Below are 18888 nucleotides of genomic sequence, written 5' to 3' on the forward strand. Positions count from 1 at the left end.
CAACTGTCCACAGTTCGTCTTCCTTACTACACAGCAACCTGCTTGCCACTGTCTATGCCACCTACCTCTACACTAACATCCCCCATGCCCATGGCCTTGCTGTTAGTAAATACTACCTTACCCCTAACTGCAAACCTACAGCCTCGTTCCTGGTCACCATGATCAACTATATCCTCATGCACAATTACTTCTCCTTTGAAGGCATCACCTACAAACAAATCTGTGATACAGCAATGGGCTTGAGAATGGCCCCATCCTATGCCAACCTGTTCATGGGCCATGCAGAGGTATCCTTCCTACCCACAAAGAATCCTAAACTCCACACCTGGTCCAGATTCACTGATGACATCATGAAGTTGACCGAGGATGAGGACATCCTATCCAATTCCTCCAGATATGCAATGCCTTCTCCCCCACTCATTTCACCTGATTCTTCCTCAATCTAACAAGCCACCTTCCTCGATGTTCATCTCCACCTTAAGGATTGCTAAATCTGTACCTCTGTCTGTACCAAACCTACCAACCACCAGCAATACCTCCATTTCAACAGTTATCACCCATCCCATACCAAAAAGTCCCTTTCACAGGGCCCAGCCACTGGTGGTCATCATATCTGCAGTGACAAGCAGTCTCTCACCAAATGTAACAATGAGGCCATCACAGACCAAAACTACCCAAGCAACCTTGTACAGAAATGACTGAGAACCACCCAGAACTGCAGCATCCGAATCATATTCTCTGCCAGCATTTTGACTATCTCTCATCATTGTCTGAAATGAGCAATATTGTTCCCATTGTCCTTCCCACACTTACCACAGTGGTAGTCCACAGCCCACCAAACCTACGCAATGTCCTTGACTATTCTTACTCCACCCCTACCCCCAACCCCCTGCCTCATGGCTCATATCCCCACAACAGACATATATGCGAGACCTGTCCCATACATACTGCCCCCTCCTACTCCTCCTCCAGTCTGGTCACAGGCATCTTTTATCCCATTGAAGGCAGGGCTACCTGTGAAAGCACTCATGTTATCTACAAACTAAGCTACAATCACTGTGCTGCTTTTAGATGTGCATGATGACTAAAAATCTATCTGTTCACATAAATGACCACGGACAATCTGTGGACAAGAGACATCTGGACCACCCATTTGCTAAAGTTCCTGCCAAACACAATGTGTTTCACTTCAATGACAGCCTTCACCTTCACAGTCTTGATCCTTTCTCACAGTCTTGATCCTTTCTACCAACACCAACTTTTCTGAACTATGAAATTTATTCTGTATTCCTATAATCCGCTGGCCTCAACCTTGACTAATCCTACTGCACTCACTCATTTCCTAATAGACAGTCAGTCTGTATTTTTTGTGCATACTAAGTTGTTATTAATTGTTCTTGCTTTTTCTAAAAGTGTTGCTAGTGCCTAACTTTTGTGTATGTCCTCTTTGTAATTTGAGTACGTTTTACATGTTTTGTTTATCCTATGTTCACTGCTGTGGCAGGTTGGCCTTCTAACAGTCCCCCCTTCCTATGTTGCTGGATATCCAGATTTGCAATAAGCCTGTTTTCAGAACGCCACGACATTTCATAGAATAGTCAGACAGTCTGTCAGAATTAGTCCCGTATCAAAGGAATAAAGGTTTCTTTGTTGGTGCTCCCGGGTAAGGAAATCTCACAAGAGATGCATACCAAGCCTTAAGGCTCTCCCCTACAAGCCTTGAAGCTAACAACTAAGGCATTCAGCTGTGTTTCCCCACACTATGGCTGCATATTCTAGCACTGGTCGGATCAGTGCTAGATACAGCATGGCGCCACAGTGTGGAGGAAGTATTAACTCAGGATTTAGTAAGGGGTAAAGTGCGTTCAGACGGCCACATGCTTTACCCCAAACTTCCGATTGTGTGACCCCAGAAGAGGTGCCTGTCAAGGGTTACCCCGAGATACTGCACTGTGCAAGAACATGGGGTGGTGTGTTTCATGATCCACACAGGCTCAAGATCCAACAGCACTCTGCACCATGTAATTACAGCAGCCTGACTCTTTGCAATGTTCAGTTTCAAACACCACTGCCTGGCCCAGGTCTCTAAAACAACACCTGCCACCTGCAGACGGTGACACAGAATTTCTGACTTTCAGGCAGCGCGCATAGAGTGCGGTGTTGTCCATGTATAAAGGCTAATAAAATTGTCTCCGTCCTTGGGATGTCAGATGTGTACAAGGAGTACAGCAGGGGACCAAGGACCGACCACTTGAACACTCCTGCTTGTATAAGCCTTGCTGTCGAAATGCTGTTTCTGGTGTGGTTATTAAGCATGCAGTCATGCAGGAGAATGAAAAACACATTTTTTTTATTTCTAACTGAGAAGTAAAAAATCAGTTTTCTTAGATGCAGCTTTAAAAATGGTTTAGTAATTCTTTAATAATGATTTATTTTCAACAAAAACTTTCGCGCACTATTTCACCCCATTACAGGTCGAATTTCCAAAAATGCTGAAGCACTTTTTTTTATTTATTTCTGACTGAAGAACCAAATACCAATTTTTGTAGTTCTAACTTCAAAGTTGCCTTAATAGTGACATATTTTCAAAAAAACCTTTCATCCCCTATTTCACCCACTTAGTGGAGGAATGTCGAATAAACAAAAAAGCTCCTTCTTAAACAATGCCTCCAGTATAAGATCAACATCCCTCCAAATTTCCATGCTTAACGGTTTGGGCTGGGCAATGATGAGTCCGTGAATTAGTCAGCACATTTCCTTTTATATATATATATATATATATATATATATATATATATATATATATATATATATATAAAGAAAGATGATGAGACTTACCAAACAAAAGCGCTGGCAGGTCGATAGACACACAAACAAACACAAATATACACACAAAATTCAAGCTTTCGCAACAAACTGTTGCCTCATCAGGAAAGAGGGAAGGAGAGGGAAAGATGAAAGGATGTGGGTTTTAAGGGAGAGGGTAAGGAGTCATTCCAATCCCGGGAGCGGAAAGACTTACCTTAGGGGGAAAAAAGGACAGGTATACACTCGCACACACACACATATCCATCCACACATACAGACACAAGCATATATATATATATATATATATATATATATATATATATATATATATATAATAGAGGGAAACATTCCACGTAGGAAAAATATATCTAAAAACAACGATGATGTGACTTACCAAATGAAAGTGCTGGCAGGTCGACAGACACACAGACAAACACAAACATACACACAAAATTCAAGCTTTCGCAACAAACTGTTGCCTCATCAGGAAAGAGGGAAGGAGAGGGAAAGACTAAAGGATGTGGGTTTTAAGGGAGAGGGTAAGGAGTCATTCCAATCCCGGGAGCGGAAAGACTTACCTTAGGGGGAAAAAAGGACGGGTATACACTCGCGCGCGCGCGCGCGCGCGCGCGCCCACACACACACACACACACACACACACACACACACACATATCCATCCACACATATACAGACACAAGCAGACATATTTAAAGACTAAATATGTCTGCTTGTGTCTGTATATGTGTGGATGGATATGTGTGTGTGGGTGCGCGCGCGCGCGAGTGTATACCCGTCCTTTTTTCCCCCTAAGGTAAGTCTTTCCGCTCCCGGGATTGGAATGACTCCTTACCCTCTCCCTTAAAACCCACATCCTTTCGTCTTTCCCTCTCCTTCCCTCTTTCCTGATGAGGCAACAGTTTGTTGCGAAAGCTTGAATTTTGTGCATATGTTTGTGTTTGTTTGAGTATCTGTCGACCTGCCAGCACTTTCATTTGGTAAGTCACATCATCTTTGTTTTTAGATATATTTTTCCTACGTGGAATGTTTCCCTCTATTATATATATGAGATTGAATATAATAGAGGGAAACATTCCACGTGGGAAAAACATATCTAAAAACACAGATGATGTGACTTACCAAATGAAAGTGCTGGCAGGTCGATAGACACACAAACAAACACAAACATACACACAAAATTCAAGCATTCGCAACAAACTGTTGCCTCATCAGGAAAGAGGGAAGGAGAGGGAAAGACGAAAGGATGTGGGTTTTAAAGGAGAGGGTAAGGAGTCATTCCAATCCCAGGAGCGGAAAGACTTACCTTAGGGGGAAAAAAGGAAAGGTATACACTCGCACACACACACATATCCATCCGCACTGAACTTGGGTTTGTAGACAACGATGTGCACAAAGGTTATGTGGTTGTGTTGCCGCCAAAACATGTTAAAGGGTGGAGCAATTCGGGAAAATTTAGAAAAAACTGCGTGTAAATGTAATGATTTTGTGGTGGCAGATTGTGAAAATGAGGCTAACAATTGTCTGACGAAGAAATAATGACGATAAAACCTGTGGGAAGCGGCTGAAAAAGATCAGTGACGTGGGAAAAACGGAAATGGAAAAAAAGCGAAAGTTATTGGAACTGGCCGAAATGACTGTTTAATAGCTGAAAGGAACTGTTTGTGAACTGGAAGCGGTGGATTTTGTAGCAGTAGTATTGTTGAAAGCGGAAAAAAAAAAATTTTTTTGTTATGGTTTGGAAGTGGGTTCGTATTATTGAGTGTGTATAGGCGGGATAAAATTGTATGGTAGATTCGGTAAAGAGAAGGTGAATACAAAGTGAAACTACTTGCAAAAAAAGAAAGAGAAAATAAGATGACAGGAAAGATTTCGAAATGCAACAGTGACAATGACAAACATAATTGTTGGGTTCAAATTAATGATTGAATATAATAGAGGGAAACATTCCAAGTGGGAAAAACATATATAAAAACACAGATGATGTGACTTACCGAACGAAAGTGCTGGCAGGTCGATAGACACACAAACAAACACAAACATACACACAAAATTCAAGCTTTCGCAACAAACTGTTGCCTCATCAGGAAAGAGGGAAGGAGAGGGAAAGACGAAAGGATGTGGGTTTTAAGGGAGAGCGTAAGGAGTCATTCCAATCCCAGGAGCGGAAAGACTTACCTTAGAGGGGAAAAAAGGAAAAAAGGACAGGTATACACTCACAGACACACACATATCCATCCACACAGTGTTTGTTTGTGTGTCTATCGACGTGCCAGCGCTTTCGTTTGGTAAGTCACATCATCTTTGTTTTTAGATATATTTTTCCTACGTGGAATGTCAAGCAGCTTTATCATATTTAGGAATTTACCAGTCCTCAAAATGGGATTGAAAACTTCAGTAATGGTCTTACGGTACAAAGTGGGAATTGCTGGAGCATGGCAGACACCACTTGGTCACAATCTCCAGCCTTCCTGAGGTTCAAGATGCAAAGTTGAAGTCCTACTTTGTCTTCATTTGTTAGTTCGATGTTATCACCTGCTGCCACATCTGTGAAAAAAATGGGTAGCTTTGTTGCACAGTTCAAGTATACTGGTCATCAATTTTATCCTCTACTGATTGGGAGTTGTCGGCAAATTTGTCAGACAAGACATGGGCTTTGACATCAAGGTCACAGATAAGTTCTCTGCCAAATTTAATGGGAGGAATTGGCTGCCCTTTCCCTAGGAACTGCTTTGTAACTTTCTAGAGAGCCATTGTCAGTGGGTAATGTGGCCACCTTGCCTGCCACCTTTATTTCAGTGGTTTTCCACTGTCACCTTAATATCATGCCATACTGTTTAAGGTTCAATTGTAGTGAACAGTGGTAGCAGCACTATGTGGTGTTTTAGGGAGGTCTTAATACAGACAGAGGGACCTCCTTCTGCAGTTAGCATATCTTTATGATGCAAGTGAAATTTGCCACTTGCACTTGGACACTGTACTTAAGGTAAGTATCCTGGTTGAGGCAAATATCAACTGTCTTGTCTCGTAGGAATTGCCTAAACTCACCAGCCTGTGGACATATGCTGCATGTGTTCTATGTGCATATTGTTAACTGATGTATTTGAGCATTATCCATGGTGTTTCTTGTTTACCTATTGATTATTGGCTTCAATGGGTTCTTGTCATTGCAGTCATGAGCAGTTCCTTGACTGTTCAACACAGATTGGAGGTCATCTACGAAATCATCTGTAGGAAGGGAACTGATTTTCCTCATTTGCAGAGAAGAGTTTACATTGTACATGCGTCCCATCGTCAATACGTCCCCATGCAAGTCTACCACAACCTGCTGGACAGGTAGGTGCTTTCTGCTGTGCACTTCCATTGGCTGATACTGGGCCATACTCAGGGCATTCCTGAGTTGGTATGCACCTGTCAATGACTTCCTGAGTGGCAGAGTGAGCAGCACTCACTCTGGCCCACTCGCCTATGCTGTAAACATTGGCACGTGAGGCCTGACTGGGGGCACCCTTTTCTACACAGAGCTATGCCAGTTTTGCCGGAGGGGTGGACAGGGCAGCCTCTGCCCTTGCAACATTACTAAAGCTCAGGTCAGGTGTAACACATCTGGCCAGACTGTTGCAGGCCTGCTGTTTAGTGTGACCCTTCTCAAATTCTTTGCACCCAGCACCCGTGGTAGCTAGCAATGTGGTTGAGATAACAGTTGCAGCATTTGGGTGTTTCCTCTTTTGGTGCAATACAGAGTCTATTCCGATGCGGCCTTGCACACTTCGCACATTGGGGAGGCATTGTGGAAAATCTCGCTACATGGTTCAGGCCTTGGAAAGAATAATATTCCGCCTTGCGATCTTTACCGTGAAATTTTTCTACTGATACGCCTGTGATATTCGCAACATGCTCAAGTTGAAATATTTTCCGATTTTCAGTATTATAAACTAGGATAACAAAATTTAAAAAAGGCATCTGCCTGTTAAGATTTCAATGGCTTTATATGGGGACCACCCTAACGATAAAAGCCTTACCCTCAAGCTCATCTTTGAGGTGACCCAGGTCAATTTTAAAAGGTAGCCTGCAGACCACCACTTGAGGAATTTCAATGGCTCTGAGGAATAAGTGTGAAAATGAAGGCTCTCTCTGCCTATTACTTCCATTACAGCCACATAATCCTCTTTGTTGCTAATACAGAACTCTTAAGTCTGTCTTTCCACAGTCTCTATAAACAGTGGTGACTTCGGGCATATTCTCTGAAGAGTTGCTGGAAACTCTCAAAGTTGCTCAACCATTTAATGACAACTGGAGGAGGTGCAGCTGTCTTTGCCTATTTTATTGATCTATGTTGGTGTCTTGGCAGCAAATCAGTGATACTACATACCTGTTTTCAGTAGGTAATGGCTGGGTCTGAGTTAGCACAACTGCCCTGGCAGTGTGCTTTCTTTTGGGAACCTGAAGGCATCCCTCAATGTGGTGGTCACCACTGGCAGTCTTTGTGCCCACAGCCATATTACGTAACTGCCCCCTCCCCTAAATATATAAAACATGCACTACAAGATTTGGGAGCAAGCTCATGCCCACCACACTTGCTGAGTTATGACTTGTTCTGAGCACGTGCAACCAAAGCCCCATCCGCCAACACAACATCCCCTGCATTCGGCATTGTATCTCACACCTTTGTTAGCCTTTGTCCTCCACTTACCTATCCCATTCCCTGTTCCCACCCCAGCACAACATGGCCTTCTATTCCACCAAAACACCCATTGGTCCTTTTTCCATTTCTCTACATCTCTCTTTTCCATCACTCCCTCCTCACCCAAATGTCCTGACTGCCCCTAACAGTCCTACCCTGTCCCCAACACATCCCTGCCTGCTCCCACGTGCAGCACTACACTTTCCCCCCACCCCTCCCTGCCATCCTCCCTCCCCCTTCCCCATCATGCCCAAACCCCACCACCGGATTGCTGGCCCCATCAGGTACAGTTACAACTCAGTCCAGCCACAATGGCCAGAGACAGTGGTCACGTGTTGTGAATTGTGTGCATTTCATAAGAAGGCTTTGGCCGAAACCTAAAATGTATAGCAGTTTTTTCACTGTGCCTGTCTGCAATTCAGAATCTCCTCTATATAGTGAATACTCATACAAGGCTTTGTAATGTTTCCTATATAAATTATTGTATTTTATATCTGTTAGTACACATAGAGGGCACTCTTTAACACTTTAAGTGTTCCAAACATATCAAATATCTTCAAAAATTGTAGTATAAAGCGAAAACACTTAAGTACAGCTTTAGTACATGACAGTGTAACCGATAGTTCCATTAAGATGCTTTACTAAGACTCTTTACTGTGTAACTCTGAGATGTCATGTGTAACTCAACTTTTTTACTGTAATTAAATAGAATAATGTTTCAATTTTGTAATATCATAAACTCAGGGATAGAATTCATATGTAATTTATTTTCATTATTTAAGTGTTCTGAAGCTTGGTGACATTGCTTGAAACTGATCATTGTGAAATAAGAACAGTGATCAGATAGAAAATATGTACAATTTTGTATAAATAAAAATCACAAATAACTCCCTGTGGTAATTATGCCCAGTTTTGATTTCAAATAAATATTTACCAAATTTCAAACTTTAAAATTTTGCTACACACTACTCATTAACACGCATAATCTTATGTTAAAAGTTTCACACAATACGTATTAAAATTGGAAACTGTGTATATGTTTCAAGCCAGCACAACTCAAATTGCTGATGTCAGCCATTAGCAACTTCCAACAAATTTTACACATTATTTCAAATCTTTTCAAAACTTTTTCTTGCCAACACCCTCACACAAGGTAAAAAAGGAAAATATTGCTACATTTTCATTGCTCATGCAGTAAAACTTCAGTGTCAGGAATGAAGTTTCAATTTATCATCTCTTTTCTATTACTTCTATTTGCAAGACATTTGCAAACCGTTATCAACACACTCAACCTACAAAATAAAAATCTTTTATGACACATAGTTCAGGAGATATGGTATTTTATAAATGGGAGTTTGATTCTTTAAACAACTGGGAGTGTGCGGGTTACTGTTTATAAATAATATAAAAAGCTGTGCTACGAGCAGCGTGGACTAAAAAAAAAAAAAAGCACTCCGTCTGCAGGCCACAAGTGGCCCATCGGGACCATCCGACCGCCGTGTCATCCTCAGTTGAGGACGCGGATAGGAGGGGCGTGTGGTCAGCACACCGCTCTCCCGGTTGTTATGATGGTTTTCCTTGACAGGTGCCGCTACTATTCGGTCAAGTAGCTCCTCAATTGGCATCACGAGGCTGAGTGCACCCTGAAAAATGGTAACAGCGCATGCTGGCTGGATGGTCACCCATCCAAGTGCCGGCCACTCCTGACAGCGCTTAACTTCGGTGATCTCACGGGAACCGGTGTATCCACTGCGGCAAGGCCGTTGCCAAATAAAGAAAATAGTGCTTTACAAATGTTTTGTTATTGTTTAATATCAGCAATGAGACTTTTCTCACTTGAGGTTTTCCATTTAATTGTAGAAAAAGTAGTCTGTGGAATTGTGAAACATGTGCTTTTTAAAAATATACAAAATACCAACAACAACATTATTATTATTATCTTTACTTTCTCAGACGTTAAGTCTGGTTAGGAATGGAGTGACGCGGACCTTTATCAAGCGTCACTTCCTTTTTGCTGTACGGTATATGTTATATTGCATTTAGGAACTTTCGGGTGATTGAACATGTATCAATAATTACGGATTTCTGTAATTGTATATATATGTTTGGATGTAGCTGTATTGCATTGATGTATTGGTGGATATTGTGTGGTATGACTCCTGTAGTTGATAGTATAATTGGTATGATGTCAACTTTATCCTGATGCCACATGTCTTTGACTTCCTCAGCCAGTTGGATGTATTTTTCAATTTTTTCTCCTGTTTTCTTTTGTATATTTGTTGTATTGGGTATGGATATTTCGATTAGTTGTGTTAATTTCTTCTTTTTATTGGTGAGTATGATGTCAGGTTTGTTATGTGGCGTTGTTTTATCTGTTATAATGGTTCTGTTCCAGTATAATTTGTATTCATCATTCTCCAGTACATTTTGTGGTGCATACTTGTATGTAGGAACGTGTTGTTTTATAAGTTTATGTTATTATATTATAAGTTATTATATTATATTATAAGTTTATGTTATTATTATTATTATTATTATTAGCAGCCTAGTCGATAGCTTTCTTCAAAGCTATGCAGTGAACGAAATTTGAATTCATGAAAAGCATTAAGTCTGTGTTTTTTTGCAATACTAATTTTCTTAAACCCTCACATCAAATGAATGATTTGGACATATTACTGAACTCTTACAACATGTCTTCTGTTCTTAATTTTCTCACCAGAATTACACAGGAAAGCATCTGTAGACAACATTTTTGGGGGTGTACACTTAACCAGTTATATATATTTTTATTGAGTAACGAATGGTCTGTCTGACCATGGAGCACAATTAGCCGTACTAAACATTGTATCTAATTACAAAGAATTGGTGAGATATAAAACAGACTTATTCATTAATATGCAACAGAAAGGTTACAGGCAGCCTTACAGGAAGAAGAGTAGAAAGATACGTATAATGCTACAGGTGTCAGCCGAAAATTTTATGTCTTTATGGATGGGTTAATTGGTGTGTGGAAGACCATCTTCATTTGGTGTTTCTGAGAATTTGTCTATCTTTCCAGGTAATGCAACACAAAATAGAATAAATGCAATGGTTACATCATCTTGAGGTTCCTCTTCTGTTTCTGTAAAACCTGTCACACTCTCACACAGAGAAAATGTATGCAACCAAACATCTCTAGCAGGAAGAGGGTTATCATATGGGAACTGGGAGAAGATCCAGATATTGTGCTCTTAACAGATGTCAAAGTCAATGCAACTGTAGTCCTATCTCATCAGCATAACATTGAGAAGATATAGGGCCAGTTAGAAGACAATGCATATCAGAAGATCAACTCAGATCTATCCCAAGTGCAGTGGAGGCCACCGCACCTCTCCAATAATCCATACTTGCCAGACAGCACTGTTAAGTGATGGGATGTTGTTAGCAACATTGGTGCCCGTGTTTATTCGCTTTGCTAAATACCTGAATGATATGTTTAGCCCTCATTTCAGAAAACATCCAGATCATATTCGCAAATCCATGGATTTTGAAGAATATTTTAACAACTGCAAGTTTAAGGATTGTGACATATATGTGAGATTCAATGTTGTTTCATTTTTCCACCAGGATCTTTGGAAATCACTGGCCAGAAATTACATACACTCAAAATAATCATGACCTCATAATATTGATACATGCGGTCTTAACCCCTCTGTGACAAACAGATGTGTCAACCAAGAACTTTAACATCTGAGGACACTGAGTGGCAAACTCTGAGAGCATCATGTCTGACAATGACTGTACAACCTGTGGAAACAGAAGAGAAACCTCAGGAGAATGTTGCCACCACATTCATCCCATTTTCTGGCGCATTATCTGCATAGATAGGATGAATTCATCATAAACACCCTGTGAAGACAGTCTTCTGCCCACCAGTTAAAAAGCAGGCATTGGTTGGTAGTGGAGAGGACAATTTCAGACTATGAGAGTGTGGGTTCTATCATATACACTGCCTGTGCGTCCAAGAACATCAACATGACACCAGATTGAAGTAACCTAACAAGTGAGCAGTCATGGAATACTGCTTATCAGGGTTACAGCAAATGGACTGTGTCCTTACTAAGGTTCTGACACATGCATGTAGCTTCTGGGAATTTCATTAAAGTATCTATTGAGATTCAAGTAAGGGAACTGTCTGATCAATTGTGACAGTTGCTACATCCTTAATAAGCCCTAAGAACTCACACTTACTCTGATTTCGGAAGAGTTTTTCCACAGAATACACCATATCTCAATCCACAAATCATATTATACAAAATTTGAACAGCAAAATACTGCCAACTGGTCTCTTCTGTGACTTGTTGAAAGCTTCTGATTGTGCAGTTTCTTCCAGACGTACTCTGTGTATTACAGTATCAGAGGTCTTTCAGGTAACTGATTTTCATTCTGTCCTACTAAAAGGATGCTGAATGTTGCATTAAGAAACACAGGGAATGTACATAATGAAGCAGCATCTTAAAAACAGAGCAATATTACTACAGGTGTACCACAGAGATTGAGATGGAGACCCACTCTTGTTCTTGTTACACATACATGAGCTTACATTATATATCTAAGAAACACATGGAGTTCTCTTTGTTGAGGATGCAAGAATTATTATCAAGTCTGATGGAGTTGCTTAAACACTTGATAATGTAAAATAATATTTTCCCAGAAATTAACAACTTGTTCTCTGCAAATGGACTGCCATTGAATTTAGGTCAACCATAATACAAGCAATTCAGTAGCCCATCAGTCTTTATCACACTATTTGAAATTATGCATCAGGATAAATCAATAAACGAAACAGAATATTCTTAGGTGTACATTTTGATAAGAACTTTAAGTAACATGTTGCAGTCCATCTTATATGTCTGAGCTGTGCACATTGTATGTTATGATTAATATCAAATTTTGGAAACAAAAAGTCAAAGTTTACTTTTGCTATTTTCATTCACTAATAACTTATCGCACAATATTCTAGGTAACTTGTCAGCAAGGCAAAATGTTTCTGTTTGACAGAAGTGTGCAACTGCAATAAAATGCCTGCTCTAGAATGTCTTGCAGACAATTGAGAAGAGAATTTAATTGACAATAAAGTTGCACGTGTGTGTGTGTGTGTGTGTGTGTGTGTGTGTGTGCGCGCTCACATGCACACGGCTGTAATTATGATTATTTTTTAAATACCTCAACTGACTGCTCAAATAATTATTCAACCTGATGTTCTTTGGTAGATTATTCAAAGGAAATTTTACGAGTCACAATTTACACCACATTTCAACTATTTGTCTGCCCTCTAGATAAAATTATGGTTTTTCACTTGTCGTGGTTATGGGGAATAATGATTTGAAAATAAAAATTTCCTATCACATACTGTTTCCCAAAATTAGGGGTTTCATTATTTACGAAAAATACATAATTTGGGAACCTTTGAAAGACAAATATTTCACCCAAGGATAAGTTAAAAGACCATTTTAGTCATTGTCTTTTATATTCATGTTCTGCAGTGTCCCTGAGGAACAAAAATATTCTGCCAGTATGTTGCTGTTCCATTGCCCCACAAACCACTTTTCAGCTAGTACAACTTTCTGGTGAAAAGGTTCCCCAGGTTCATCACTTGTATCTGCCAAGATGGCAATCGAGGACATACTTTAGCGATGTATGACACTTCATATTTTGCAAACATCTTATCAAGTTATTCACAATTTCTTTATAGTAATCAGATTCATGATTTCCAAGCACAGGCATACACAGACTTGAAGGCATTCCATGTATCTTTTTCAGTCTCACTTAACAAGTTGGTGAAATCTGTATCTTGCATAAGCTCTCATATTTGGGGGGCCATTAAATACTCCCTCTTCAATCTTCGCACTGCTGAAGTTGCATAACTGTCTTTAAGACGCGCATAAGCTTCCCTTTCTTTGGCCAGCCCTTTTACCTATATCTCCATTAACTGCATTTTAATATGCAAGGGTAGGAAATACATATTTTCAGGGTTCACTAACAACTCATACAACACTCATCTTACTTGGAATGAACGAGTTTCGCTTAGGCCACTCTTATGTGATGTTCTTTCTTGTTGTGGCTGTCCCACTAGCATGGAAAGAAGCAGTACTTTGTGTAATCTAGTTGCATACCATTCAATAGCCCTTTACTTTCAGATTTGCACACAATTCTCAGTTACTCATATTATAGCGTAAGTAACTACCGAGTCTTGCACAGTTTAACAAGTCTCTTTCGTGTTAACCAAGGATCGGAAGAGCTGAGAAATATTTTGTAGCTTTACAAAGGAGGACTGCTCTTTAAACTTGATTTCAAGGAACCAATAAAGAGTCTCTATTCCTCAGGGTTGTGAACACGACGCAATGCTCCAAACAAACCACCGACTGTCAATACAGTACATGAACTCACTTTGGTGCCTCCTACATGAAGTCATTTTAAAACCCTGAGCAAGCTAATTCCATCCTGGCAATCATGAAGCCAGTAACTCAGATTGTGTCTATGACAGATTAAAGTCCCTACAGAGGTGATGTTGACAGGTCATCGATCCCATCGGATCAGGGAAGGAAATTGACTGTGCTCTTTCAAAGAAATCATCTGGCATTTGCCTGAAGCGATTTAGGCAAATCACGGAAAACCTAAATCAGGATGGCCGGACGCAGGCATTGCCCTCCCGAATGCGAGTCGACTGTGCTAACCACTGCACCACCCTGCTCCGTGAATAGCACGATCTGAATTGTAGAATACTCTCTCATTTTGGTCAAGCAAAAGTAGTAGTCAGTGGCATGATCCTGCTATTCACGCCACACCATTGTTAGCCTAAATGGCATTGATGCTCAAGAACTGTACAGCCACTTACACAAGTTACTTGCTCATACATAATAACAAAGATGCTAAGCAACAGGCTTATCTTGGTTCCCAATTCTGCAGTCAAAATACAACTCACATACCTTCTTAACTACAGGAGTATGATATGCTTTTGACTTTTCACTATATATTCCGCACATACCGTATTTACTCGAATCTAAGCCACACTCGAATCTAAGCCGCACCTGTAAAATGAAACTCGAAATCAAGGAAAAAAAATTTCCCGAATCTAAGCCGCACCTGAAATCTGAGACTCGAAATTCAAGGGGAGAGAAAAGTTTTAGACCGCTCCTCCAAATCGAAACGAAGTTGGTCCATTGTAATATGAGACACAATTTAGGTCGAATGAATGTCGATACATCTACAGTAGTTGGGTTGGAGTCGTAAGCTTAGCAGTTAAGCTTTACCAGGTAGCCATTGCTATGGGTCAGGCGCTCTGTCCGTATTTATACGGGTACCCTTCCTTTTTCAAGTGCTTCGTGTGGTTTGAATCGATTGCTTATTTTTCTTTGATCTGATAAGTGCCGTTCTCTTTGTTATAGGTGTTTACGTCACTCTAAGCTGAAAATGCATTATTGTACCGAGTCATGCATTGTTTGTCGCATTCTGATAATGTGTGTTTACGACCTGTCGCCGCTCGCGGCATGGCTTGCTTTTGTGCGCACTACCGCCGCTTACAATAACAAAAAGAGAGGAATTATATCATTAGCGAAACAATGGCAAGAGACTGCTATTTGTTGTTACTTACACTGCTGCTTTCTTTGATAATGATCAACAAGAACCAAATAATAGACTGCGTATGATAGAAGATGTTCTGAATGAGAGTTTAGCTAAAATTTTTCTCCGTTTGAAAATCTTTGCAGATGCCTCTTTTGTACACTACATTCTGCACAGAAACTAGAGTCATCTTAGATTTAAAAATCTAGTCAATTGCCGTGCTTAATTTCTGACTGTATCACTATTAGGCATAAGAATAATACAAATATAAACATGACATGATCTGTATATTCTTCTGCGTTTGCTGTTGTCTCACACAAGTTTCGTAGTTTATTAGGCAGACAGGATTTAAATGAGATGGCAGCAAACACGAAAGAATACATGGCAAAATGTTTATGTTCGTATTATTCTTATGGTGAAGAGAATACTGCATGTGATTCACAATTCATAAAAGTTCCTATTAGCAACCATCTCTTCTCACAAATAGGAAAAAATTCAGAACGTAGAGTTGGCCATATTGACAAACATCCCAAACAGTCTTGCCAGTCGAATTTTCGTAGTACTTAAAATGTTGCTACATTCGGAAATAAACAATACAGAATTTGTATTTACTTCGTTGGATAATGTATGAAAGTGCAGTGGTCGAAACTCGGGACGGGGAAAAAAAGCTCTTCTTCCACATTTTTTAAATTTATTTACTGACGCAGAGGTTTTGGCGCCAGTATTTATCTTTGTGCCAGCAAAGCATGCCTGCGTAGCGCTACATATATTCGACGGCTGAAGTTAGTTGTGGCGGCACCTATCAACATTTTTCAGAACTTCTGCTTACTTTGCACTCTATTCTAAGCCGCAGGCGGTTTTTTTGGATTACAAAAACCGGAAAAAAAACGCGGCTTAGATTCGAGTAAATACGGTATGTAACAAAACTTACTGGGTTTATTTACACATTGTCTAGACAGGCTGTACAAAGGTTTCTGACAGAATACTCACTCACAACACTAACGCCACATAAGCACAAAACACAATATTATAGTAATTGCCATTACAGTGTAGCACCAATACTCTTTCTGCAAAATTGCAGGGAAACTCACCAGGTGGCAGCACAAAGCAGAATTATGACAGTTAACATTAGATGGACAAACAGAAATCAGATTACACACAGAATAAAGTTTCCCTGTTGCATGTGAACTGAAACTTATTTCCATTAAATTAAAGCATTTTTTCACAACAGCAAAAAAACTGATATCCAGAAGAAACTGTATTTCATGGAGAAAAACTAAAATAAAATCAGAATTCAGCATATGAAAATTAATCATAATTAACTAGTTCCATGCAGAGGACAAATGGTGTGTTATGCAGTATTATTAAAATGTATTTATTGTTATCCCGATAGTTAATACATTTACTCCACTTAGCTGTTTAACTTCTGGTGCAGATTTTCAATGTTTTGTCACATCAAGAAAGAAACTCATTTCTTGGACTGAGAAATTTTTATGGCTACAAGTACATAAACATTAGATAACATAGACTCCAAAAAGATTACTGATGATTTGAAATTAGGTAAAAACAACAAATTAGGTGTTTGACATTATAAAAATGAAATTAATTACAGCATATTTTAACTTGAGTGAAAGTAGTTCTGAATTTGCTACAAAAATTAAAAGTGAAGCACAGTCTCAAGTTTGCCAAAATCATAACAAATACCATTTTATGAACTCAAAGCTCAATTTAAAAGTTACAAATATTTAAAACTTTTTCTACATTTATGAATTCAGCTTTTTAAAATGAATCTTACTGGGAAATCAAATTATTCATATTTTGTGTTTAATAAGTCAATATCCTACTACGAGTTACCAAAGCAAAACTTTTTTGAGCCTGTTAAAAGCATTTTCATGACTATTAGTTCTAAAATTTTATACTAATAATTTACAACAACAAGGATATAACGTGAATTTAGTTTGTAGTGCCAAGGTCATTGTAGTCTCTTTTATTTGTATTCGGCTGTGCTGGTTCACCAATGTACATCATGTATGTCTGATACTTCTGTACAACATCTCAACAACTCATGTTTCTTCTGCTCATGACTTCACAAACAATAAAAGTTTTTCTTTATTATTTTCTACATTATCTGTTTTCTCCCTTGCTTCTTTCCAGGTTCTGTACATACATTCCTATGTATCTTACCATTTCTTTGTCTCTTTTTATCTAATTTATCACAACACCCACTGCTTCACTGGATTCCTTGCCTCATTGAAACTGCAATATACCCAAATGGGTATATAACAGATTCAATTTCAGCCAAGGATGTACAACTCAGAATGCCAAATGACAAAATGTAAGTATTTATACTTCTTTTTCCATTTTGGACTACTTTGTACTCTCGCAGTCACCTTTCTTATGTTAAGCTGTGTCCTGGCTGACACTTGACTCTTCTTGAATAAGAGTGTGGCTCAAATCACATTCCAACTTGCTGATTCTGGTTTTTGTACTTTCTCTGAAGCATGCTAAACCATCACCACCATCTCTCAACACAACCATGGCAAATTTCCTCCACCAATGTAATCCATTTGACCTGGCACATCTCCAATGACCTTGACACTGAAAAAACATTAAACACCAACCTTCTTCCTTTCTTTACTGTGCAAAAACTATTCTTTATTTGTGAAAAAACTGTATGCCATTACTGTACAGTTAGTAAGAAAATGTCTTATTAACATCTAAATTTGTACATACCTTGAAATAATCACCAAATGACCAATTTCCCAACATTTCAAAAAATGTATGATGGTAAACATCTTTACCAACATCATCCAAATCGTTATGTTTACCTCCAGCTCGAATGCACTTTTGGGTATTTGTAGCTCTGACCCATTTTGACATTTCACTGTTGGGATCCACATTCCCCAAAAATATTGGTTTAAACTGGTAAACAGGAAATATACACCAGAATAAGTATTCATCTACACAATTTTTTACATTTCAACAAAATCTCCAAACTGGAAATATAGTTAACAAGAAGGTGTGCTCTAAAAAGCAATGTTAAAAATGATAGGAAAAAAGTGAAGGGAGTTCCTTTTCAAGCAATCTTTAACAGATAAACAACATATATATTTCTCAAACTGAAAACACTTTTGCCCTCAGGCAGCTCTTTCTGATTTCAATAGGTTTTATGAAGTCAGCTGAAGTTTTTGATACCAAGTGTCAGCTCTTACCTGTCACAATGATGATATGGTGTGTGAAATCATATGGAAAGTTTTTCGAAAGCTGTCAAGTTGGAATGAGAAAAGAGGGTGTTTTGAAGCAATTATGCTGTTTAAGTTGGTACTTGCTTGTGAATCAAAGTCAGGATAGCTGCTTGATGCATTATTTGTAAAAAGTCATTGCATGTGTCAGTTGTGAGAGAGATCCAATAGTAATGTCGCATGTTCATTGAGGAGATGTGCAATTCCATGAGCAAAGTAACTTGCCTTCTAAAGTATGGTGTATTGGTATAATAAGTCGTATCTAAAAAAATGTGGCAATGCTTATGAAAATGGCCAAGCGTCTCCCTCCAACAGCAGTGATGGTGATCAAGGTTTAGGCTGGTGACGTGTGTTTATGTTTTCTTTGACATGTTACTTTTTCTATAACTCGTCCATGTGGTTTTTTGTCCATGAGGCAGCCCTCAGCGATTGTTCAGTTATTGATTGGTTCTGTTTGTTAGGGTTTATTTTAAAAGGAGTTTTTTTTTAAATTTTCAAACTTTTTTTGTGCATGGTGTAGAAAAAGGAGTACTGG

General features: G+C 39.2%; 1 protein-coding gene across 2 annotated transcripts in view; it reads right to left on the reverse strand.

Annotated features, from left to right (window-relative positions):
• LOC126236775 (alanine--tRNA ligase, cytoplasmic) overlaps nt 1-18888 on the reverse strand; it is a 205355-nt gene that overhangs the window by 176852 nt on the left and 9615 nt on the right. For both annotated transcript variants that reach the window (XM_049946353.1, XM_049946352.1), the window contains exon 3: nt 17845-18033. In XM_049946353.1, the coding sequence (XP_049802310.1) occupies nt 17845-18033 (189 nt within the window). The remainder of the gene's footprint in view (nt 1-17844; nt 18034-18888) is intronic.

This window comes from Schistocerca nitens, chromosome 2 (assembly GCF_023898315.1).
Source record: "Schistocerca nitens isolate TAMUIC-IGC-003100 chromosome 2, iqSchNite1.1, whole genome shotgun sequence".
Classification (NCBI taxonomy): Eukaryota; Metazoa; Arthropoda; class Insecta; order Orthoptera; family Acrididae; genus Schistocerca; species Schistocerca nitens.